A 26,587-nucleotide genomic window follows, 5' to 3' on the forward strand; every position below is an offset into this window, starting at 1 on the left:
TTAACTAAGTGTGTGTTCATTTTGGCAACAATTTTCTTTCTCTTTGTGAAGGAGCTGCAGTTCTTTTTATTCCACAGTTGTTCATTTTGATCAGTTTTGTTTAAAGAGTAGTGAACATATGGAATGGTAGACTAAGAGAGAGAGGGTGAAGTAGTGATTTAAACAAGAATTGTTAGGCAATTCACCTAACAATTCTCTCGTTTCAATTTTTTCATCTGTAAAGTGGGAATAATACTTAGAAGACTGAGGTTCAAATGACATAGTGAATGAATGAATAAAACAGTATATATGAAAGCATCTTGAAAACTATAACAAGTACATATAAATGTACAGTAAGGATAGAAAGGCATAAGAAAAATGATGCTAGTGACACTTATAATATTGAAATGTCAGGGATAGCAAATTCCTGATGGAGAATAAAATTGTGGAAGCTGAGTGAACTCAGGTCTCATCATTAATAGGAGTTCAGTTCTCATATTAGTAGTTCCTCATTCATCCAGGAGCATATCTGAGGTCCAAGACAAACTGTTCATCCACAGGGGGTACTATTTCTTCTGGGACAACTCTTTCCCAAGTAGATTTCCAGATACTCTGTATCCCAAGCCTTTAACATAGTGCTAAGACATAACAGGTTCTTAATAAATGCTTACTGACGGATTTGGAGCATCTAAAAACTGGATCCAGTAGTTTTAATATCAACTACCAGGCAAAAACTCCTGTTGTCTAGAAGGGACAGTGGATTGTTGGTGGGATGGAAAAGAAGAACTCTGAGGAGAGGCAGAATTGTAGTGAAAAGACTACCAACCTGGGAATCAGGAGACCAAACTTTCAGTCCTGTTCCTGATAACAACTAAATGTTTATTGGGCAAGTTACTTTATTTTAGGTGTCAGTTTCCTCATTTATGAAATAAAGGATTGGGCTAAAAAATCAGGGGCTCTTAACATAGGATCTGTGAATTTGTTTTCTTTAAAATATTCTGATAACTTTCAATATAATTGGTTTCCTTTGTAATCCTATGTATTTTATCTTATTCATTTAAAAAACCATTCTGAGATGGGGTTCTGTTGGCTTTACTAGACTCCAAAAAAAAATTCCGTGATATAAACAAGATTAAGAATCCCTGGACTAGATGAGTTCCCAGTTCTAAAATACTTCAGGGCTGTCTAGGTTACTGGTTCCTAGTAATTAATGGGCACTGATACCTATGCCTAGGCACTAGCAGAAAGCTGAAAATCTATTTGTAATACATATGACTCACACTGTTGGCTTCTGTTTAGCTATATTCTATTAAAAATCCCAGGACTTTTTTGCATGAATTGCCATTCTGTACTCATATAGTTAATTGATTTTTGGAGCCTTAATGTAGGACTGTCCTCAAATGAATCTGTGATCATGTTGATGCAGATGTTCCCTCCCACAAAGAAGATTATAGCCTATCTATGACTTTCTGTCTTAGGTCATCTTGGTCTTCATCCCACGGGGATGCATCCAATGGGCTGGGCTGGAGGTGTGTCTTTCTCTCTTGACATTATAAGGATACCAGCCAGTGTCTTATAGTGGAAAGAACTGACCCAAATTCTGTCTCTGGTGTTTATTATCTTTGTGACTTCGGATAAGTCACTTAAATTCCCTGGATCTCAGTGTCCAAACCTTTGAGGTCTCCCACTAAGAGGCAGCTAGGTGGCTCAGCAGAGAAGAGTGCCAGTCCTGGAGACAGGAAGACCTGAATTCAAATCTGGCCTCAGACACTTAGTGGCTATGTGACCCTGGGCAAGTCACTTCACCCTTTTTTGCCTCAGTTTCCTCATCTGTAAAATGAGCTAGAAAAGGAAATGGCAAACCACTACAATATCTTTGCCAAGAAAACCCTGAGTAGATCACGAAGATTTGGACATGACTGGAATGACTAACCAACAATGAGCTCCTCCTAAGGAAACTCTCTTTGACAGTCTGTACCAGCACCTGTTGTGTGGTTTGGAGTCTTAGAGTTACCTGGGGCACTGTGAAGTGACTGGTTCATAGTCACTGTCAGGATATGTCAGCGACAGGACTTGAATCTAGGTCTTCCTGACTCCAAGACTGGCTCTCTATCTTTTCACTACTCTATGTTATCTCTCCAATGCTGAATAGCATATGTTAAAATTCATCTTGCTACTTTCTATCCATTTTACAGAAACATCTTCTGTTCAGATATTTTTGAATCTTGGTTGTCATCCAAAATATTACCAGTCCTTTCCAATTTTGTGCACTTCTGCAGATTTGATAAATGTCTTATTTTTATTTTAAGTCAAAACTCTAAGATCCTATGTCTTTATTTTGTCCCAAATATAGTTATTTATTTTGCTTTCAAAAAACTGCATAAAATCTGGTTACCTAACATTTCTTACAAACTAGTTATATGAAATGTACCCATTAATAGATTTATATAGAGACACGTTCCTTTGCTGCTTTTATGGTGGAAGAGTTAGTGGTGGTAGTGGTGTTTCTTTGCAGAAACAGTGGATAGGGCTAAGCAGGATCAATTTTAGTCAATTTAGGAGGAGAGGAGTTATGGGTTCTAGGTGCTGGGTTGTGAGGATTACAGAACTTTATATCCTGACTTGGCATTGTCTGGTTAGATCTTTTCGGAAATGTAGCCCTAGAAAGTGTCAACTTTGAATTTGCCAACTCTGACTAATTCTTTGAAAACAACCTTCAGTTGCTAAAAATGAACTTCTTGGCCTTTATCTTCCTGCAATTTAACTTCTTTACAAGTTTTTAAACTTGTTGAAATATGAGCATAAAACTTTGAAGAAACTGGAGTCAGACTTGTTGCTTTGAACATTTCTAGACAAATACTGTCTAGATACAAAGAAAGATAACTCTATAGACAAATGTTTCCTTGTAAAACACTTTGTATTCTAAGATGTTCTATGACATATAAATGAAAGAGATTATTCATATCTTCACTAGATGATAGGATACTATGTTATGACCCATATGTAATAAGCTTTTGGGCAAGAGAGATGCTTGAGATGTCTTCTCTGAGATTAATAAAGAACAGTGTAGACTTTTCTGGGCCTCCAGAGATGTGTGTCAATGTTTGCACCAGAGTGGGTGGGACTTCTGAATGGCATTTTCCCACTGTCCTTTTAGAACACAATAAGATAAATTAATACAAATCAAAATAATATGACAACAGTATCACATAATTTGTGTACACTGATCTAGTAACAGATTTAATTTAGTGCAGCTTTTGAGAAGTCTTTTGTGTTCCAATTTATACAGCTGCTATCAAGGCCCAAGCTGGCCAATCTCTCAGCTAGCCTTGAGAATCTAGTTTGATTCTGTTTTTATTTCTGCTGCTTTTGTGGTGCTTTATGTTATCCTCAGCGGGACTTGGTTTCTTTCTCTGCAAAATAAAGTTTGGATTTCATGCACTGAACAAAAATATTAGAGAAATCCTGAGCAAATATGCGTCAAGCACCATGAACCCAAAATATACTCGCTGATCATTTTCCTCACCACAATACTATGAGGTAGCTAGTACAAGTATTTTAATTTCCATGTTGTAAATGAAGAGCCTCAGGTGCAGAGTTTGAGAGACTTGCTTAAGGTTATAGACGTAGTATTAAAGTTGTGCATCCTTTCTAGCATGCCATATTTTACATTCATTTCTGTCATCCTTAAAATAAGCTTAAACTTTGATCATTTCCCTATCTATTTTACCAGCATTCAAAAATCACTTCTTGTTTTGAAAGGCAAAACTTTGATATTTTATTTATGAATTTAACTTGTAAGACCAAGCCTAAAATGTGTGTGTATACCTACATATATAGGTATATATATATATATATATATATATATATATATATATATATATATATATATATATATATATATATATGTATACACATATACATATATAGTACATTATTGAAATAGTATTATTCTCATTAGCAACAATTATGAGGGAATTTATTAAGTTTGAATTTACAAGTTTTGTGGTAACAGAAGAGTCAAAAGATGACTCTTATTATTCTATTGTTATACCTGATTTATTTTCATTTTCTTGAGTATTTTCTATTGGTTTCACATGTGATCCTAATGAAACACTTAGGAAACATACTGCAGATAATTTTAATTGGGCAAACAGGGGGTTCTGCAGTTAGAACCGTCATAGCCTAAAATAATGTGCATATGCAGACTTGAAGCTTTTTTTAGACTGGAAGGTGATTTATAGCTATCCTTTATCTTCAGTCCAGAGGAGTAAGGGGCGAAAGGGAGTATGATACAGGAAATCCCCTTAAGAAAGGGCCTTTGGAAAGTCCTGATCCTATTCCTTCGATGTATGGACATTTAAATTCTTTTTTAAAAAACATATATCCATTGATGGACATGTGGAGCATTTACAAAACATGCTTCTTAAGGAAAATGTTAAAATTTGTCTAAAATTTTGTTTTACAGCTTATACGGTTCAGACTGCAGAAAGTGTGACTCCAAATACCCAAACAGAGGTTTTTTCAAAAGCTTTGTCTCTTTGCAATGGACCATTGGAACATTATGATTTCCTGATCAAGGCTGATGAGATAAAGGAGGATGAACACCAGAGAAGAGTTGTACAGAGTCTGCAGAACTTACACGAGAGCCTTAAAGGATACGACATTGAATCCAAAAGCCTTTTTTCAAAGGTGAGATTTGGAAGGGGGTGAGTCAGAGATGATTAGTCTCTAGATATACTGGACATCACAGCCTTTTATGAGGTCATCTTCAAATTTAGGACTGAAAGAGCAATGGAGGTTTTCATATTTATGGAACTCAAGAATCACTTTATTTGTTTGCCTATGTTTCTTTGAACAGCCTTTTGCCTCCATAAACAACTTTGAATTTTAAGGTTTTTGAAAAAAGGTATTAAATTTAAGATAGTATTGCTTCTTTATTATTATTATTATATATTATATATTATAATAATATTTATTATTTTTATTATATATTAGGGCCATATTCTATGCCTTTTTGTTGGTGTCTGGAGTCCTCTGGTAGGCACTCCTGCTGGTACAACTTAAAGCCTTAAGAGAGTTGTGAGGCAGCTGGTTCTGTAGTGGATCAGAGCCCTGGGTCTAGACTCAGGAATACATAAGTTCAAATCTGACCACAGACATTTACTAGTGGTGTGACCCTGGGCAAGTCACTTTTAACTCTGTTTACCTCAGTTTATTCATCTGTAAAATGAGTCCAAGAAGGAAATGTCAATCTAATCCAGTATCTTTGCCAAGAAAACCCTAAATGGAGTCACAAAGATGACTGAAATAACTAAACAACAACAAAATGGGGATAATAGCACTTACCTCTCAGGATTACTGTAAGGATCAAATAATACAATATCTGTAAATCGCTAAGTACTTAGTAGGCAATTAGTAAGTGCTTAATCTCTTTCATTTATATGTCATAGAACATCTTAGAATACAAAGTGTTTTACAAGGAAACTGCACTGGGAATGGACTGAAGAAGGAATTAACATACTTCACTGAACACATTCAGAACCCTCATATATCTGCACATATATCTTAATATGATTAAAGATATTTCCTCCCTTTTTTGAAATTCCCTAACTTGAATTTTCTTTACCTTAATCTTTTTTTTATGAGAACCTTTTATTTTCCTGAGATCTAAGAAGATCATCTAGACTCATATGGTTTCATTTGTGTTTCCTTTTAGACCTCAGCTTATAGTAACTTTTTCAGAGTTGCATTAACTTTTTGAAGTCATAGAATCTCATTTCATGAATGAGAAAAGACAATTGGCTAAAGGAACCTTGGTGTTCTGAAGAGATTAATGCACTCCCCCAAAATAAGATTTGGTAGGAATTTGGAGCGGAGAAAGACAATGATTTTCTATTTAACTCCTATTTCAACAGAAACCCAAGTACCAGTGAGCTATTCTTTCCCCTACTCCCCCATTATTCTCAACATATTTTGTAGTTTCTCATGTGGATATGTTCTTTCAGTCAACAGAATGTAAGCCCCTTGAAGACAAGACTATTGCATCTTTTTTTTTGTATCCCTATTGTCTATCACAGCATCTAGCACAGTAGATGTTTGTGTTTTTTTCTCCCAAAATATATTTTTATTTATTTTGTTAAATATTTCCCAATTATATCAAAAAGCTTTTTAACAAAAATTGCTTATGTTGGGTTCCAAATTCTCTTCTTCCCTCACATCCCTCCCCAGTTACACACCTCTCTGCTCTCTGAGAAGGCAAACAAATTTGATATCAATTATATATGTAAGTCATGCAAAACATATTTCAGTATCAACCTTGTTGCAAAAGAAAACACAAAATAAAGCAATAAAAATAAAGTTTAAAAAAGTATGTTTTAATCTGCATTTAGACTTTATCAATAATCTTTCCGAAGGTAGATAGCATTTTTCATCAGGGATATTTTGGAATTGTCTGGGATCACTATCTTGATCAGAATAGCTAAGTCTTTCACAGTTGATCATCCTTAAAATATTGCTGTTACTGTGTGCAATGTTATCCTAGTTCTGTTCATTTCACTTTGGCAGCTGTTTAATAAATACTTTCTAAGCGAATGAATTATCTGTTTTATAACCTATATTCTAACTTGAAAACCAAACCTTTGACTTACCTTGGGAAAACAGACCTTTAAAAGCCGTATTGACAACCAGATTACCTCTAGCTGACCCTTTACTAGACTACAAATCTACATAAAAATTAAAATCTTGGGTTCTAGATTATTAGAATTGAATGGGACCTCAGCTATAGTAAAACCCCCTTATTTTGCAAATGAAGAAGCAGTCTGAGAGAGATTATCACAATGCCACATTATAGAATCTCAAAGTAGTAAAGAATCTCAGAAACCATGTAGTCCAGCCTGTAGCTGAACACTCAGTTGATTAGCATTCCTTAAGTGCCTACTATGTGCCAAGCATTGTAGAAATCCTCTCTGTCATTTAATCAGCAAGTGATCATCTAGCTATTTCTTGAAGATCCTGGTGAGACAGAACCCTTAACTCTAGAGGCAATCTGATCTTCTTTTAGATAGCCCTAATCGTTAGGAAATTCTTTCTTACATCAAACCTAAATCAGCCTCTGCAACTTCTACTCAATGTCCCGAGTTCTGTTCTCTGCATGTAAGCAGACTAAGTCTGTTCCTTTTCTATATGATACCTTTTAAAAAATATCAAGGCCTTCCTCAGTCTTTTCTTCTAGATAATCAAACTCTCCTTCAACTATTCCTTGTATGACATGATCTCGAGGTCTATCATTATTCTGGTTATACTTTGGACACTCTACTGCTTATCAATGACCTTCCTAAACTGTGGCACCAGAAATGAACATAGTACTTTCCATAAGGTCTGACCAGAGTGGAACACAGCAGGATTACTATTTCCCTACTCCTGGATGTTATGCCTTTCTTTGTGTAGTCTTAAGATCACATTAGCTTTGGCTTCCATAACATACTGTTAATGAATTCATTAAAATTCCCTAATTTTTTTCAAGTGAACTCTTTATTATCCTATACTTGTGAATTGATTTTTTTGTGCCCAAGTGTAAGACTTTACATTTAAACATATTAAATTTTATCCTATTCATTTTGGCTTTTTTTATTCTTCTAGACAAGGGGTTCTTCTCATACTACAGTAACTTGAAGACCAGAAAGGTTAAGCATCTTGCCCAAGGTCACACAGGGTATAGGTGGCAGAAGTAGGGTTTAAACCCAGAGAGGTGAGGCACTGGGGTCAAGTGACTTGCCCAAGGTCACACAGCTAGTACGTATCAAATGTATGAGGCTGGATTTGATCTCAGGTCCTCCTGACACCAGGGCCTATGCTCTGTTCACTGCACCACCGAGCTGCCCCTAAGACCAAAGGTTCTTAACTATTTTTTGTGTTGTGGTTCCCTCTGTAAGTCTGGTGAAGCCTTTGCATACCTTCTCAGAATAATGTTTTTAAATAATTGAAAGCAATTCTACATTTTATTTAGAGATGATTAAAAAGAAAAGTTCTTGGATCTTCTCAAATCTATCCATCAATGCCCCTTTTTTGACAATTGGGACAGAATTTGCTTTTGTCCAGTCCTGGAATTCCTCTCCTATCTTCTATAGTCTTTCTAAGATGATGAGATCATAGATTTGGGGTTGGAAGGAACTCTAGAGCTTATCCAGTCCAGGTTTCTCATGTTACAGTAGCTGAGGACCAGACAGGTTAAGCATTTTGCCCAACATTACACAGGGAATAAGTGGCACAAGTAGGGTTTGAACCCAGGTCCTTGGACTCTGAATCTAACACTTTTTGTACTGTTATCACATTGCCTTCTTTTTAAATAACTCATAACTCCAAGGTTATCCTTTTTATTAGAAATTCTTACAGGGAGATTAGAAAATAAACACTAGACTGGCGAAAAAGAAAGGAACTGAGGGTACCTGGAATTGGGGGGAGAGAGAGAGTGACCCCCCCCCGGTCTACAGAAATAATTTCCCCTCTGGGAAAACAATATTTATTTCTATAGTCTTGTCATTGGAATGGACATCAGTCAGACATAAATCAGACACTCCTGATGTCTGTTCATTTCAGTTAGAAGCTACAAGCCCTTTATAAAACTAGGTCTCTAAAAGGTCAGCAAACTATGGCCCGCAGGTCACATGTGGGCTTCCACCTATTTTTTGCATGGCCTGCTAGTGAAGAATAGTTATTGTTTCATTTATCTCAGGTAGCCATCCTTTCTCTTCCTTTATCCTTTTTTCCCCTGGTATTGTCTAAAATGCCCTTTATATTGTCATAGCCACTTTCAACAACTTCATTCTGTTCTTTGCTTTAACTCTCTTAACAGTTCTTATATGACTATGCCATACACTTGTATTTATCACCAATTATATGTCATTTTAAAGTGTGGGTCAGTAGATGAGTTCACTGTCCATTCCTATAGTTCTCCCTAGACTACTACTCCTATACTTTCTCATTTGAATTCTCTTTTTGGCTTTAGGATGTCATTCTTGAACTTTATCCCTTTAGCATCAAGGTCATGTGCCCAATTGGTTTCATCCATGTTCTGAACTTTTTTTTAATACATGCTAATGAAAAAAATGCATTATAGTTTGAAACAAAATTGTGCATTTAATAGTTTTGGATTATTTATGCTTCTGAGAAGGAGAATGCAGTGCTTGGGCTAAATGTTAAGCTTGAGGCTTAACAGACTAAGACACATCAGGAAGACATTTCCTAACAAATATAGGGCTATTCTCCACAGGTCAGTATAGTTCTGGGTGTGAGTCTCCATTGGTGAGGGCCATAGTCTAGCTTTCCTTAATCTAGAAAAAGATGCCTCTAATTGCAGGTTTAATTCCAGGAGTTCAACACTATTTTGGGATGGTCTTAGGGTATTCCCTTCTTAATAAAATTCCTCAATTCTTTTAGGTTTATAACGAATCTGACCATCTGTGGGTTCTCTGGAGCTAGGTGTTGATCTAGGCTTAAGCCAGATGATTGCTACTGGATTCCTCTACAATATGTACTGGGTCAGAATTAAAATGACCATCAGGAGGGACTAGGCGAGAAGGATTTTCCTTGGGTAATTGTCCTGTGACATCTGCCTCTCAGTGTTACTGAGAAGTTATTTAAATCTTTAAATTTTGTCCTAATTAGAAGTTATCAGTTGTTTATTATTCCAGTATGCTGGAGTTGTTTTGGTCTAAGATACCTTTTTTTTCCCTTCACTCTGCGTACTGGTTATTCAGAGACTTAAATTAGACTTAATTATGCCAGCAAACTGAACAAATTAGTGTACTTTAGGTTACAGAGAGGCCTTTTGCAAATTAGCTAAATGTATTAAAAAGGATTTTCATTTAACAGCAATTTATGGGAGCTAACATGTAGTTCAGCTTTTTAGTTTTTAAAGATGTTCTTAGAAACCTGAAGTGATCTACTTTTATCAAGAAGTAGTCTATGTTGAGAATGATATAATGCCAGTTCTTTTTAAAGAAGTAATTATACTCAGCATTCCAGCTGGAATCATTGTCTCGGATTCTTTTTCGATTGAGAGATAATAACAGATCTGGGGAGGGGGAATCGAAATTGGAAAAAATAGTGTTGTCGCATTTTAAACAATTTGAAAACGACACTCTTTTTTATTTTAGTAACACTACCTTTGTCATCTGATTGTCACATTGACAGTTACCTGGGAACAGGTGGAGGACAGTAATCCAGAGGAAGCTAAGCATGTACTGTTTTACTTTATAACTTGTATGATGTTACTCTTGACCAAGCTGGCTTGTGGGTTTTGTTTTAAAAAAGAAACATAACAAAAATGAGACTACAGGGAACAAAAGAAAACAAGGGGAACCATTAAATCAGATGTGGGCAGAAAGATGGCATGTTTGTTTTGTTGTCGTTCAATTTTAAAAAGTTTCAGCGGCTAATCTGGAAAACCATTTACTTACCTGCCTACTATGTAAATGTATGGATATATTTGAAGTAAGTGGCTCATGGTATGTTTTGACAAATGGAGTTCAAAAGTGTCTCAAAAAATTTGATATAAAAACATTCTGAAAACTACTTTGTCAGAAAGGTAAATATGCTTATTTGGGGTTTATTACTCATTGTGGAGGAACTGATTTGTGTATGCAAGTGTTTTTAGTGAATTGTAGTGTGATGAGTAGTTTTGTAAATATTAAGCTGTCTCAACTCACAGAAATGAAGACATTGAACCCTCCTATTGTGATTGCAGTAAATGAAGTCTTTTTATGAAATATAGAAAGTTTCCAGATTCTTACATTGTCAACTGCCCAATGTCATTTTCCCTGATGAAGTACTTAGTTTATATAAGCAGGATATATATTGATTTTAATCTGTCAGGAGCTGAAGAAGCTAGCCATTTGAACCAAAAAAGTTCTGTTTCCTAGCCAGAGTAAATTAATTAATTATGCAAACACTTAGTAAATGCATATGGCATTTAGTAGGTGTGTAGGGCACAGTATTGGACCCTGGGGAAGATACAGAGTGTAGATGAGCATGTTACTTATATATCTGCCAACAAAAAAGTATAAATAATCAGAATGAGTGAGTTTTCAATTCTGGTTTAAGCTGTTGCTTTGTATCAGACTGAGAGTTGATATATTCCATGCAAGTGGTTAGCAAGGAGGGAGTTGAACAGGAAACCAGGCTGGGAAGTTGGACAGCTTTTTAGCTTCTATAGATTCAGACATTTGTAGTGTAGTTCCTTACTTGTTCTCAGTATTTTGAATTCCCAGGACACTGAAAATTCAAATGGGTACCCCACCTATTGAAATATATATAAAAAAATAAAGATGCAGAAAACAAAATACATTTTACTCAGTATAATGCTATTCTCAGCACTTACACCATGGAATTGCAATATATAAAAATAAGATTGGTAATAAGGCACTTCCTTTTAAAAATAATTATAATTATTAATTTCATATTTACATCACCTAAATTTCCTCTTATATCCTTCCCCTCCCTTCTCCCAGAGAGCCATCCCATGTAACAAAGAATATTTTCAAAGAAAATAAAAGAGGAAGATGAGAAAAACATTCATCAAAACTGATCAGTGCATTGAAAAAATCTGAAAATATGCAATGGGCCACCCCTGTGGACCTTCCATTTCTGCAGAGGAGTAGAAGAAAGTACCTTTTCTTATTTCTTCTTTGGGAATAAGCTTGTTCTTTGTAATATTTCTTTTGATTGTTTTGTGGTTTGTTGTTATTGTATATTGTGTATATGATATGTTTGTTTCCTTTTGTCTGCTTACTTCACTTTGCATCAGTCCATGTAAACCTTCCCTGGTTTCTCTATATTCATCATATTTGTCATTTCTTAAGCACAAAAATGTTCCATTACGTTCATGTAATTATTAAGCTATTCCCAATCAGTAAGCGTCTACTTTGTTTCCAATTCTTTGCCACAATTTTACCACAAAAAAATACTGCAATCAATATTTTGGTGTAAATGGGGTTATATTGTATGTAAGGTTCTTCTATTACTTCCAAGAATAAATTCCAAAAATTCCATCAAATTAATTAAAAGCAAGGTCCATAAGAAATCTCATTGTATTAAGATTCCAGATTAAGGACTGGGGAAACATGGGCATGTTTATAGGCAGCAGGGAGAGTGCCAGTAGATAAGGTGAGATTGAAGATTAGAGAAAGAGAGGGAATTGTAGTAAAAGGAAGTCTTTGTGGAGGAGTCTGAGGGGGATGGAATTACCCATGTGTATTAAAGGGTTTGCTTTGGCCAGGAGAAGGACTGTCTCTTCATTTAAGATGGTGACCAAGGAGAAGAATAGCGAGAGAAAACATCCAAGTGATATAAGATGAGGAACAAAGGAGAAGCATGAGGCAAAATCCTCAGTTGAGAGGGTGGGGAAGAGAGGCATTAGAGACTTGAGATAAGATGAAAAAGTAGAATATCTACTGTGATGAGTGGGATAGGAAATGGATTTAGAAGGTATAAAAGGATTGTCTGGCTCCAGTAAGGGTCTTATTGAGATTCTGTAGCAAAAATTTATAGTGGATGAAGTCACCCTGGTTTATCATTTTCTACAGCTTGCTTCAGTAGCACATTAATAGAAGTAAAGGAGGTAGATGATAGGAATAATTCAAGGATGGGGTTTGGCAATAGGACAAAAGGGCAAGGGGTTCAAGCATAGAGGCTTGTGTAAAGTTGAACATTACTCAACAAGATGTGATAAGGAAGGAAAGAGAGTTTAGACATGGCAAAGCTGATGGCTTGTGAAAGAACTGAGGGTTAGAGGGACTGGATGTCATCATGAGGATAATGACCAGGGTTAGGGGGTTATAAGGGCTAGGGAATGATGGAATGATAAAATGTTATGATCAAATAAAGCAATTACAGAGGTCATAAACATGGAAGTGGAAGGTTTATGAGTGATAGCAAGATCAAGGGTGTGATTGTCTTTGGGTTTAGTTGTGGTAGAGTAGCAGAGTAGGTTATAGAAATTGTGTAGTTTGAGAAACTGGGGTGGGGAAGATTAACAAAGGTATCCTCATAGCTGTATGTGTCAAAGAGTCTTGAATAAGCTTAATAATGTAAATGAGAATCCCCTGCTTGAACTTTTAAGGCTTCATTTTGCTTCACTGAGCCAAATGCTTTTTTAAATAAACAAAAAAATAGACATAGTTGGCCTTTGTATTTTTTACAACTTTGAGTCCATTTATGACTGTGAAGTTGTGGTTTGCTGTAGAAAAATCAACTGTGAAAGCCAACCTATTTCTCTCATATTTTCATTGGTGATCCCCTTTAATACATATGTAGATCATTCTCATAAGGACTTTGTAGAGATGTGAAAGCAAGTATTTTACTTTTTTTTTTTTTTTTTGGTTCAAGGCTCTTAGATTTCCTAAAAACATGGCCATAATATCTGCAGAGATATTCTAACCACTTCATCACGAACAGTTATTCCCTCAGTTACTTTAGCACCATGGTTAGGACTGATTTACTGTTAACAATGAATAGTCATTGCTTTGTTCTTGTTTTTAGATGAAATTCTTCTAGTGTTCTTTTTCCTATTGTATTAGCTCTTGGTTTCAAACCAGTAATTTTTATAATGTTAGGGAAACATCCTTCCATTTGAATACTTTTTTGAGGGTTTTTTTTTTTTTTTGCATAATTGGGTACTATAATTTATCAGAAGATTTTTTCTTAATGTATTGATATCTAATTTTCATTACTGATTTTTCCCAATATTGAATCATCATTAGATTTTTGCTATAAATACCACTTAAGAAATAAACTGCTTGATTATGTAAATATTTTATTTAGCATTTTTATATCAATATTTATTAATGCTATTGATCTTCTGGAAGTTTTCTTTTTTTTGCTATATCTTTGCAGGTTTAAGGAGACAAAGTTAGACAATCATTCATATAGAAAAGACCTAGGGATTTTCGTGGTTTTGCAAGTTCAATATGAATTAGAAAAGCAATGTAGTATAAGAAGTTTATTTGATCTTGGGGACGAAGAGTTGAAATCACATCCCCTCTGTACACTACTCTGGTTCTAACCAGAGTAACCTAAATCTGGGTTATTGTCTTCAATTCTGGGTGCCACATTTGAAAGAACAACATATAACAACTTGAAGCATGTTCATGAGATTGTGACTGGGATTAGAAAGTGTTTTATTTCGTGATTTACTGAGGGAACTGAGATTGTTTAGCTGAAGAAGAGAAAGCTTAGAAGATACATGTTGTCTATCATATCTTAAGAAAGAGATATTAGACTTGATTTACTTAGTCCCCCAGGGGAAAGCTACGCAGATTCCAGTTCAATGTAACTTTCTTTTGAGAGCTGTCCAAAAGAGAATGGACTGTCCCTAGAGCTTGAGTTCCCTATCGCTAGCGGGCTGTAAGTGTAGTCTGCAGAACGATTGTTGGAGATTTTCTTGATAGGCTCTCTACTGAGGTATGTGTTGGTCTAGATATTGTGGAGGTCATCTCTAATTTGAGATTCTGATTCTAGAATTGTTTGCATTGTTTCTGATACAAGTACTGATAATTGTTTATCTTTCCGATGAGTTTTTTCCCCCTTCTGCAATTCTTACCTCATAATATTTTTTCAGTGGTGTCACACTGCTTTTTTGGCTTGCTTTTTGTCTCTTTGGCAATGTTTAATCTTGTGGGCATCATTGGCAAATGTGTTTCTTTTCAGTGGTTCCATTGCTACTTTATTGGAGATTATGAGGGTAACCTTCTGTTTGACTGTCTTCCTTAGTATCTTCTAAACTTGCAAAGCACATGATGCACATATGTATAGTTACATTTTGGAAAACCCATATGTAGCAAACCTTTTAGGTGTAAATTAGCATTTTATTCAGAGTCTACATGTTCAGTTTGACAGATGTTAGTGTGCTTTTAGACTTCTGAATCACTCCTTTTAACATTTTCAAAATAATAGATGGCATACAAGTACAATACAATATGTTAGGACATTCAAGAAAAAAGAGAAAAAAAATTTGTAGTCAAATCAGGAAATAGAACTCCTAAGCTCTATTCCTGATTGTATCATTGAATCCTCTTTATAAATTAGGGCTAATTTATATTGCTTGAAACTCAATGCATTTATCAAACATTGTACTAGGTACACAGTTCTATAGTAGTCCCTAACATTTTACTACTTTCCAAGAATATTGTGAAAGTTCATGAATTAGTTGCTTTGAGATTCACCAATTAAAAATGTTCTGTAGGGAAGTATTTTGAAGGATTTCTAATGAACAATACTAGATCTTGGTAGTTAGATGGTATTAGACTTGATGAAGAAATTTTTCTATTTGAAAATGTTTTAAAATCACTTGAATATAATTCTGGTTTTTTTGAAACTTTGGAGATAAATCAACTATCCTGTGTATAGAAAGAATTGTAATAAAACAATAAAATGAGAAAAATGAACAGGTTTTGGCAAGAAATTAAAGATGTTTTCTTTTGAGAGTTGAAAATGTATAGTCAGTGGTGCAAAGAAATACAGGAAGACTGTTCCAGCTGGCAGAAACGACAACAAAAAAAGGAGATCATACCTGTGCACAAATGGTGGTGAGGGAGAAGGGACACAAGAGACAGGGGCTAGATTTTGTAAAGACAGCAAAGAAGAAGAGAGAGAATGAGCTTTGTGAGGTAAGTTGGAATAAGTCCATAGATTTGCAAAACAACAAAAAACAAAGAAGTATATCTCTAAATGAATAGTGTTTAAAGATTGCTCAGCCAAAATGCTGAACGTTGTGAAGTTCATGATAAATGGCATTCTTTTTTCTTCTTCTTCTTCTCTAGACACATCATCCAAGGTAACTCTGATCTAGGGCAACAAAGAGGAGCATTTTAGTACTGAAGCTGACTCAGGTCATCATTCCTTCAGTACATTATCTAAGGGAGGCAAGAAAATTCTGTTTTCCACATTCCGAGGTGATAAGAGTTGTGACCTAGCATGGACAGGTTAGAGGCCAGAAACTAATGCACAGGCCCAAGGACCTGTGTGAGGAAGGGCCTATCAGAGAGGAGAACATAGAGTCACGTGGCTAGGGGACAGTGTCCAGGAAGATCCAAAGTTCAGAAAACAGAATAAGAAGCCCCATCTTTCTGTATGTGTTGTAGTCGACCTGTAACCTTACTGGGGAGGCTAACCATCTATTCAGGGGGAATGGACATAAAGATTAACAAAGGCTTTCCTGATTTGACAACAGACATTGTTCTTTATTTAAGATGAGCATGTTTCTCACTGTTGGGGGATTGTTAGATGGGCTCGTTTCTAACAACTTCATATAGAGTTTTTGAGTAGAGGCCCAATTTCCAAGTGATGCCTGTGTTAAACCTCATGAGGCTGCACTGGATCATCAGATCATAGATTTAGAGTTCAGAAATGTCTTAGCAGTCATTCTATAGATGAGGAAACTGAAGCACAAAGAGGTTAAGTGGGCTTGCCCAGGATCACATAGCTCAGTAAGTGCTTGAAGCCTGATTTGAACCTAAGACTTCTTGACTCCAAATCCAGTGTCTGATTCACTGGATCCACAATCTACCATGCTTGGATTGAAAGGTGAAATAACATTTATCCCAGATCTCACCTTAATTCATGTATTTCATTTATGTATGGAATCAGAGACTAGTACTCATTTAATACCTCTTCTCAATTCATGTTTGTGTTTTGGGCTTACATAGTGCCATCATGATGTGGAGGAGGGTAATGTTTAGAAGGAGAAACCCAATAAATTTTAAAAATATTTTCTTGGTATGGAAAATAATTCAAATAATCATTTGTGCCTTGCTCACATGCTTAATAAATACTTGTTGCATTGAATTAATGCAAGGCTTGCGAGTCCATTTTTTTTTTTTTTTACCACAATAACATGCCATTTAGCATTATGGTATAATGAAAAAATGGGCTCTACTTGGAGGAGGAAAGAACTTGGTTTGAACTCTGAGTCTGACGTGTAATAGCTGTGTGATCATGGGTAAACCATTATTACTTCCTGAACCTCAGTTTCTCCATCTCTAAGGTTGGAAAAAGAAGATCTATGGTGCTTACCTTGCAGGTTGTTGTGAGTATCAAATGAGGTTAAATCTGATATCATTAGGAAAGGAAGTGATTCTTATAACTTTGTTTTTCTAGATAATACTTATTTAACTTTCTTTTTCTTAACTCCTAAACTTAAAAAAAGTTAGCCAGTTTTCATGGACAATTTTCAAAAAATGTCCTACCTTATTTCTCCTATATTCTTAAGAGTGTATGTGTATTTATGAATGCAGTGTATGTATATATGTATGCATGGATGTATGTAACTTGATCTTTTTTTGGTTGATTCATGTTATTAAAAATATAATTTATTTTGCTATACTACAATTCAGTGATGCTGTCAGAGGCTCTTGAATTATATGGAACTTTTTGTCTTTACACTAATTGGCCCTGGATTACTATACATTTTGATGGACCTACTTTTTATAATTTCTTGCCATCAGACAGACTTCTCGCTTCTGCTATTGTTTCTACCACTTGTATAGTCTCAGTTTCTAATTTACTGCTTTTAATCTGCTGTGGGTAGAGAAACCATATCACCAAGCTTCTTACAATTATGGGTAAAGTAAAAGGTAGAGAACTCTGAATTAATACTTGATGAAAAGGTCTCCTAGGAGTAAACTGCTATAGTAATAGGATATATGGAATTTTGACATTTACTTTGCTTGCTTGTAATTAATAGCTTTCTAGTTCTTCAATGTACTTGGGATGGCTGGACTAGCCAGATAAATGACCTCTGGAAAAGCGAAATGTTACTTTGTTTTTGTCTTGATTTTTTAAAAAATAAGATTAGGCTACAGAGGTTCTTTTATGCAAACTCATTTATTTTTCCTGGATCAGCTCTACAGAAGGAGTAGCTTAATATGTAAAATAAATAACTCTAGACAGTTAGTGACCTGATCTTCAAGCTTCACAAAGAGTAATTGGGTGACATTTCTCCTTTAGAGGAACTCATTTTTGCCCTATAATTACACATATATAGATAAAAGCTGATACTTTTATTGTATCCATAATTAATATAATGTGTGGTTAATGAAATTGGTAAATGCTTTATTTATGTCAGCATTAAGAGTAATGTTAGCCATAGTGTCTGGCTTGATATGTGCTTGTTGTCAATTGGAGATTTTAGTATTAAACATTAAAAGGAGAAAAGAAAGAATTGTAATATTAGGCATAAAACAGATTTATGAACATCCACTTTGGGCTGTCACTTGCCAACTTTTTATAATAACAATAACACAAAATAATACCTAGCATTTATGTGGTGCTTTGATGTTTTTAAAGTGCTTTAGAAATATTATTTCATTTTATCTTCACAACAGTCCTGGGAAGTAGGTGCTCTTATTAGTTTTAGATTCCAGACAGTGAAACTGAGGCACACAAAGGTTAACTGACTTTCCTAGAGTCACAGCTAGTAAATGTCTGAGTCAGATTTGGACTCAGATCTTACTGTCGCTGAATCTAGTTTTCTATCCACCATGCTGTCTTGGTCCTTCTAATTTTTATAATTTTTTGAATATGACACCATACTTAATCTTATATTTATCATGGTTAAAGACATTTTTATATTATTGTATAATCATATACACTTTAATTACAGGATTAAAGATTTATAATTTTGTTCTTAATTTGCAGCTTTTTGCAAAGAGAAAACCTCTGAAAGGCCTTTATATCTATGGAGATGTAGGTAAGTGTTTTGAGATTCAATTAAATATGCATGCATTGAAGTGAACCAGGGCAAATGCTATGATATTCTACCAATGTTAACTTTAATCTTTTACTATCACTCTGAATCACTAATAGACAAGTGCAAATGAAAACAACTCTGAGACTCCACCTCTCTCCTTTAACACTGAAGAAGATGACAAAAAAATGAAAACAGTTATTGAGGCAAGTGTGCAAGCTCATGTTAATGTGCTGAAAGTGCAGCTTCAAGGTGGTCCAGCTCCACTGGTTCCCAAAGAGCCGCTGGACTGAACACGACCTGTGACCAGTGATGCCACTGCCACAACTGTGCTCCAAAGACACAAAAGAAAAATTAATAGGATCCACATGTATAAAAATATTTATAGTGGCTCTTTGTGTGGTAGCAGGGAATAGGAACTATGGAGCTTTGAGGGATGAAGAAAGATTCGTATAAAGTGATTCAGAGTGAGCAGAACCTGGAGGACAATTTATACCTTAAGAAAAACAATACAAAAGAAAAATAAATTGGAAAGATTTCAGACCTCTGGTATATGCAGTGATCACCCACAATTCCTAAAGACTCATGATGAAACTTATTGCCAACCTTTTGACAGAGAGGTGGGAGACTAAGGGTGCAGAAGGAAGCATACATTTTCATATATAGGTAATGTGGGAAATTCTTTTTTCCTCCCTTCCTTCCACCTTTCTTTTCTACCTTTTTTTCTACCTTCCTTCCTTCCTACCTTCTTTCCTTCCTTCCTTCCTTCCTTGCTTGCTTCATTTTCTACTCTTGCCTATGGGTATTTGTTACAAAGGTGTGGTTTTTCTTTTTTTTTTTTAATTTGGAGGAATGATTTGGAAGATGGGGAGTTAGCATCAGAGTAGAAGAGACAGAGAAGAGAGAAGACAGGGTGGTTGAAGCATTAAAAAAAAAATGCACAGAAGATCTGACCTCATAGTGAGATTGAGGATTCATCCCCTGGGCTCAGGCCAGGATAGACTTACAATGCTTTCATCCTGGTGCCAGAGCAGGATCTCAGATATAGCCCTAGGTCTCAAACCAGGAGAACTCCATGGCTCTGTTGTTCTGAACTTGCATCACCTTCCCCTTAACTGATAGTGACTGGTGATAGCACCTTTACTGGTGCCCTACTCAGGGGTTGGTCTGTAGTTTGTTACTTAGACCCAAACTATGGAGAAGAGAGCTTGGAAAGTCCAGGAAGGCAACACTCAGACTATGCTCTAAACATATTGCTTAGAGTTTATTGAAAACTTGGAGCTTCCTGGCCAGAACCACATCTGTGATCCTTAAAGAACATAGCACTCAATGTCTAAATATAGCAGCAGTAGAATTCCAGAGAATACATATTGGCAACATACAAGACCACAAAGTTCCCTGCAGAGGTACACAGAACCAAGCCCCAATACAAAATCCCAATCAAGGAAATGAGGATGGAAAAAAGAATTTATCAACAAAATAAAACAGAACAGAAAAGCTTCCATAATAAAGAGATACTATGGTGCTAGGAACACCTGAGATATAATTCCAGAAGAGGAGAATAATTTCAAAACACCTACAAAGCCTCAAAAAACAAAACAAAACAAAACAAAAAACAGGTTGGCCACAGGGTCAACAAGAATTCTTGGAAGAAATGAAACAGTTAAAATGATAGTATAAATGCTATGAGAATATTTAAGGAAAAATTTGGGAAAGAAATGAGAGCTATGAAGAAAAGAATTGGAAGAAGAATTAACAATTTAGCTGAAGAAATACTAAACCTTACCCAAGTAACAGATACCTTGAAAATTAGGATGGATCAAATAGAAATTAATAACAGTAATTAATAATAATAAGTTAATAATAATCCATGAGACAACAAGAAATTTTAAAATAAACTCATGATTATATCAATGGATGCAGAAAAAAACTTTAACAAATTATAATGTATTTCTATTAAAAATAGTTTAAAAAAAGAGTAAATGGGCTTTTCTTTAACATGCTAATAAATAATATATATTTAAGTTTAAGAGCCAGTATTATTGCAATGGAAATAAACTAGAGTCTTTTCTAGCAAGATCAGGGGTAAAGCAAGCATGTATATTGTTCGTACTACTACTATTTGTTATAGTGTTAAAAATGTTAGCCATAGCAATAAGACATGAAAAAGAAATTGACAGAATAAGCATAGGCAAAGAAGAAACAAAATTACCACTTTGGAGGATGATATGATGGTTTATGTAAGAGAGCCCTGGAGAGTCCATTAAAAAATTTAAAACAATAAATTCAACAAAACTGCAGAATATAAAATAATCTTACAGAAATCATCAGCATTTCTATATATTAACAACCAAAAAAAGCAGAAAAAGAAATTTTATTTAAAATAACTTGTAAAAAGGATGAAATATTGAGTAGTCTACTTACCAAGATACACACAGAAACTATATGAATATAATTATAAAACGCTGTTTAAGGAAATAGATACCTAAATAATTGGAGCAATATTGCTGGAAAAATAGTAACAAAATTCACCTGTAGCAGAGAGGCCTGGAAGGACTTATATGACCTGATGCTGAGTGAAAGGAGCAGAACCAGGAGAACTTTATGCACAGCAACGACCACAGTGTGTGAGAGTTTTTTCTGGTAGACTTAGATTTTTGTAATAACACAAGAACTTCTTACAAAAAAAAAAAAATCCCAATGGTGGATCTCAAGGCAAAACGCCTTCCACACTCAGAGAGAGAAATATGGAAGTCACTCACATAATGTAGCAGATCATGTTTGTGTATGTGTATGTGTTTGTGTATCATGTTCTGATCTGTTATACGATTTCTTTCATTTATCTTAGTCTGACTACATAGCATGACTATAGTGAAAATATACTCAATAGGAAAGTATATGTAGAATCTATACAGAATTGTATGCAGTCGTGGGGAGGGAGGGGGGTAGTGGGGGATAGGTGGGGGGGGGATAAAATCGCAATTGTATGGCAGTGATTGTTAAACATTAAAAAATTAAAATTAAAATTAAAAAAAAAAAAGAAAAAAAAATTCACCTGTAGGAACAAAAGGTTAAGTATCTCAAGGGAAATAATGAAGGAAAAAAAGTGAGCATGAAAGAGGCCTAGCAATAGCAGATCTCAAATTATTCTACAGAGCCATAATCATCAAAATGATTTAGTATTGACTGAAAAAGCAGTGAGCTTGATCAGTAGAACAGATTAGGTTCACAACATCTTGAAGCAAGTGAACATAGAAACCAAATGTTTTTTAAACCCCCAAACCTCAGCTAATTAGATAAAGAGTATTTGACAAAAATTTCTGGGGAAAGCTGAGTAATGATATGGCAGAAATTATGTGTAGATCAATACTTCACAGATAACCTCCTAATGGATACATAACCTAGACATAACAGGTATATCATGAACAAATTAGAAAAACAAGAAAGAAACTGTCTTTCAGATATATGGGTAGACTAAGAGATATTGACCACATAAGGGATAGACAGAATCATAGAAGATAAAATGGACAATTTTGATTACATAAAATTCAGAAGTTTTTGCATAGAGCAATTCAGTGCAGCTAAGATTAAAAGGGAAACAGTAAACTAGGGTAAAGATGTCTTCATAGCAAGGTCCTCTGATAAAGATCTTATTTCTAAGATATATAAGAAACTGATTTATATTTATATGTATAAGTCATTCCTCATTTGATAGTCAAAGCATATAAACAGGTAATTCTTGGGGGCGGTGGGAAATTAAGCTATCTATAGCTATATGAAAGAATGCTCCAAGTGACTAATAATTAGAGAAATACAAGTTAAGACTGAAACTCTGCCTTACTTCTATCAGGTTGACAGAGTTGATAAAAAAGGAAAATGACAGATGTTGGAGGGGCTGTAGGATAATAAGCACATTGATGCATTATTGGTGGAGCTCTGAATTTGTATATCCATTTTGGAAAGTTATATGGAACTATGCTCCAAAACCTACTAAATTTTGCATATCGTTTGACCCACAAATACCCACAAATAGAAGGACTGTCCCACAAGAAAATTTAAAAAAAGAGAAAACAGTTCTTTAGATAAAAAAAAGAAATACTTATAGCAGCTCTTTTTATTGTAGTGAGGAACCAGAATCTTAAGGATGTATTCATTAATTAGGGAATATTGAACAAATTATGGTATATAAATATGATGGAATACTATTGTTCTGTAAGAAATGAAAAAGAAAATCGTTTCAAAGAAACTTGGGAAGAATTATATGAACCTATACAGAGTGAAGTGAGCAGAACCAGGACAATTGATACTATAACCTCAATCCTGTAAAAAAAATAAACAGTTTTGAAAGACCTGAATACTCTAATCAATGCAGTGACCAACCACAATTCCAGAAGACTTATGAAACATGCTAACCACCTCCTAACAAATAGATCCGGAGTGCACAATGAGGCACATGACTCAGGATATCTAAGTGTGACAGTTTGTTTTGCTTGACTAACTATTTGCCACATGGTTACTATTTTTCTTATTTTACTTTTCAGTGAAATGGGGAGGAGGGGAGAACAGAAAAAGTAAATGCTTATTAATTTAAAAAAATTTAATTAAAGCTAAATTGGTAGGAAAAGGAAAAAAAAAACATACAGAAAATCTGAGGAAGTCTAGAAGGAAACAGACAGGCAGAATAGCCTTGGAAATTATATGTTGAATTCATTATGTATTTTATATTACAGATTTAATAGATTTGTATAATTGATTCGTAGTTTTATACAGCTTTATATAATAGCTTTATGTAATAGATTTATAATTTCACATATAATCCTTTTTCTGTTCTCCTTGATATGTGAAAGTATTCATTTTATTTGGTACTAAATTTAGAATAAAATCAACAAAATTTAAAAAATATGTTTTACTATCATACAATGAATGATATTGAAAATGGGAAGGTCTTCTTTTCCAAAAATGGAGAGCCCAGGACTAAGGCCTTCCCCCATATTTAGTGTTTGGTATCCCTTCTTTCTGGTGTTTTCTGTGCAACGTATATTCAATTAGCCAGTTAAAGATAGAGCTCTTGAAAAGGACTAAGTTTGTATCAGGAAGTTATTTACATCTTCATCATACTGATTAGGTGGTGCCTGCTATTTGTTCTTCTAAGCTAAAACCTTTTCCCTTCTCTTGTGTCACTTGGTCACTTAAGAAGCAAGGTTTTTTCTGATTTCTTCATGTCTTGCCAGACTTCAATCCAACAAATACCTGAGTAGTAATGTTTCCCTGATCACTGTTACAGAAATATTTCTGAAGTAATCTCTCTGCTTCCTTGACTCACTGGCTCTGGACCATTGCCCTGAAGGGTTACTCACTATCTGGCTTTTCTCATCCAACTATCATGTGATCAACTAACAATAGACTCCTTTTTTGCACCCTATTATAGCTCTTGTCCTTCTTGCTTGAATCATCCAGCTCTTTGACTAAAGGTTTTTCTCAATAGCTTCCCTTTCTTTCTATGCTGATCAGCAGCAATCATCAATATCATAAACATCTCCTTCATGTTTCCTTACGTTTTTTTCTTCTTGGCCTGTCAGTCATTTTAAAGATACCTGAATGCTCCACATTTGCACACATAGGAGACGGCTACATTTTGTCCTGTTATAAAAACATCATAATCTATAGGAGGGTGATCTATAGTAAATCAAAGGATTATCTTTTCGAAAAAGATGACAGAATATAGAGCTAGAAGAGACTTCTTCATTTCACAAGTCAGATACGCAGGGAAGAATCCAAGGTCACACAAACAGAGCAAGTATTGAGCCCCGGGATCCTGCCTCCAAATTCAGTGATTTTTCCACTTAGGTCATAATGGCTCTATCCTGGGAAAGGGAAAAGGAAAAGTTGGGGGGAGGGGAGGAATATGATTGACTATCAAATTGATTTAAACATAAGGTTATACAGTTTTTTCTTTTCTCCTCCTCTACTTAGTACCTTAAAAACACTTCCTGTCTTAAATCTAGTGATTTAATGAGGTAAGCAGACCCTTTAGTGTACAGAAGCACATTATCAGAATCTGTCCTTTAAATTCTTTGGGTGGTTTGAAAATGGCAGCTCTTGTAAGTAAATGCTAGCAGCGTAAACTGTCAGCATTCCAGGTTCATTGGAGGCTAGGTATACATATGAGCATTTTCACTTGAATCTGATATGCTTTGGTCGTAATTACTTCTCATCGGGATGATACAAAGCAATTACATTAAGTGGTTAACTCAATCAGTTTGCATATGTCTAGGCTTTTGGAATATCTCTTACATATCCAGCTCTGCAGTGAGCCCTAGTGATTCTTCACCACTCAAGAAAGCATGATTCTTGTACATGACTTTCATATTCAATCACCAGTAAAACCAACATGTATTTTCTTCCCATTATGGTCATCATAAATGGAGATGGTTACAAAGCACTGCTTCCACTTCTGCAAAAAGTCCAAAGGAAATGAGAACTTAGGCGTTTGTTTATTTGGTTTTTAAACATCTGAAAGTTGCTAGCATTTAGTTTGGGAAATTAGCATTTAGCACTGGATAAGCTGGGTTAGAGTCTCAGCTCAGATTCTTCCTTCATGGTATGACCCATGCAAGCCTTTTGATTTCTCTGAGTTTCCCCATTCCATTCTTTATAGGGTAGATAGAAGTAATGTACCTTGACAACTTTCAATAACTATGTCAATGAATTATTATTATTGTTATTTTTTTAAGTATTCTCTCTGGGGATGGGTAAGGTGTGTGCTAATATCAGATGTTGGCAATATTTAAGCAAGTTTGAAAAAAGGACAATAATCCAGCTAAGTATTATGTAAAATTAGAAAATGAATAAAAAGGTGAAATTGCTCCATGCATGTCAGTGAGAGAAGAGGACAGGACCTTGGAAAATGAAGGGAGATCACAATCTTGGTCAGTGTTATTTTTTCACATAGTCAGTAGTAAATACAAAGTAATATTCTTATTTCATTTGAGGCACAAAGGCAGGATGTTGCCTATTGTCATTTTATTGTGAGCAAAATTCACTTAAAATTAGCCTCTTTCATCAACATTGCCTGCATTAAATGTCTAAGTAAGCAATAAGGGTAGTGTGGTGTAGTAGAAAGGGCATCACTCTTGGAGCTAGGAGAACTGAGTTAAATCCTGTTCCCTCCACGTCACAGCCTTATGACCTCAAGAGCAAGTCATTTCTGAGTCTCCATTTCCTTATCTGTAAAACAGGGAAAAAATACTTGTACTAAATACCTCACAGAGATATTGTAAGGAATGTGTTATACACATGAATAAATGTAAAAAACACATAGTAAGTACTTTCAACGTACAAAGCACTATGCTAAGAGCTGGGGAGACAAGTGGAAAAGCAAGACAGTCTTTGTTTTTTAGGACCTCCCATTCTAATGGAAAAGACAACACAGATTTCAGCAGCAGATTGGATGGAAAAGTGGTGAAGCAGATGGTCATGTGTTTTCTTTAATGTCGTTTTGACTGATAGAATCCATTTTTCTAATGTTGAGCCTTCTTACAGTGCTAAGGATTTTGATTGTAAGAACTCATTTGAGATGGTGGCCTAGTGGATAGACTTGGAGCCAGGAAGGTCAGAGTTATAGTCCTGACCCAAACAAGTACTAACTGTGTGAGCCCAGACAACTGTCTTGGCTTTAGTTTGTCCTTATTTAAAATAGAGGGTAATAGTCCCTGACTCATGGCACTGTTATAAGGATCAAATAAGATAATAAATGTAAAATTCTTTGCAAAGCTTAAAACTCTATATAAATGTTAACACTGATGATGATGATGATGAAGATATTGCAAAAGCTATAGATTTATTTTCCATCTTCATCCTGTATCT

The 26,587-nt window shown here is 35.1% G+C and overlaps 1 protein-coding gene across 4 annotated transcripts in view; it reads left to right on the forward strand.

Annotated features, from left to right (window-relative positions):
• Nucleotides 1-26,587, forward strand: part of AFG1L (AFG1 like ATPase) — a 183,076-nt gene that overhangs the window by 11,681 nt on the left and 144,808 nt on the right. For all 4 annotated transcript variants that reach the window (XM_072642991.1, XM_072642989.1, XM_072642993.1 and 1 more), the window contains exons 2-3: nt 4,448-4,671; nt 18,673-18,724. In XM_072642991.1, coding sequence (XP_072499092.1) covers nt 4,448-4,671; nt 18,673-18,724 — 276 coding nt within the window. The remainder of the gene's footprint in view (nt 1-4,447; nt 4,672-18,672; nt 18,725-26,587) is intronic.

This window comes from Notamacropus eugenii, chromosome 2 (assembly GCF_028372415.1).
Source record: "Notamacropus eugenii isolate mMacEug1 chromosome 2, mMacEug1.pri_v2, whole genome shotgun sequence".
NCBI lineage: Eukaryota > Metazoa > Chordata > Mammalia > Diprotodontia > Macropodidae > Notamacropus > Notamacropus eugenii.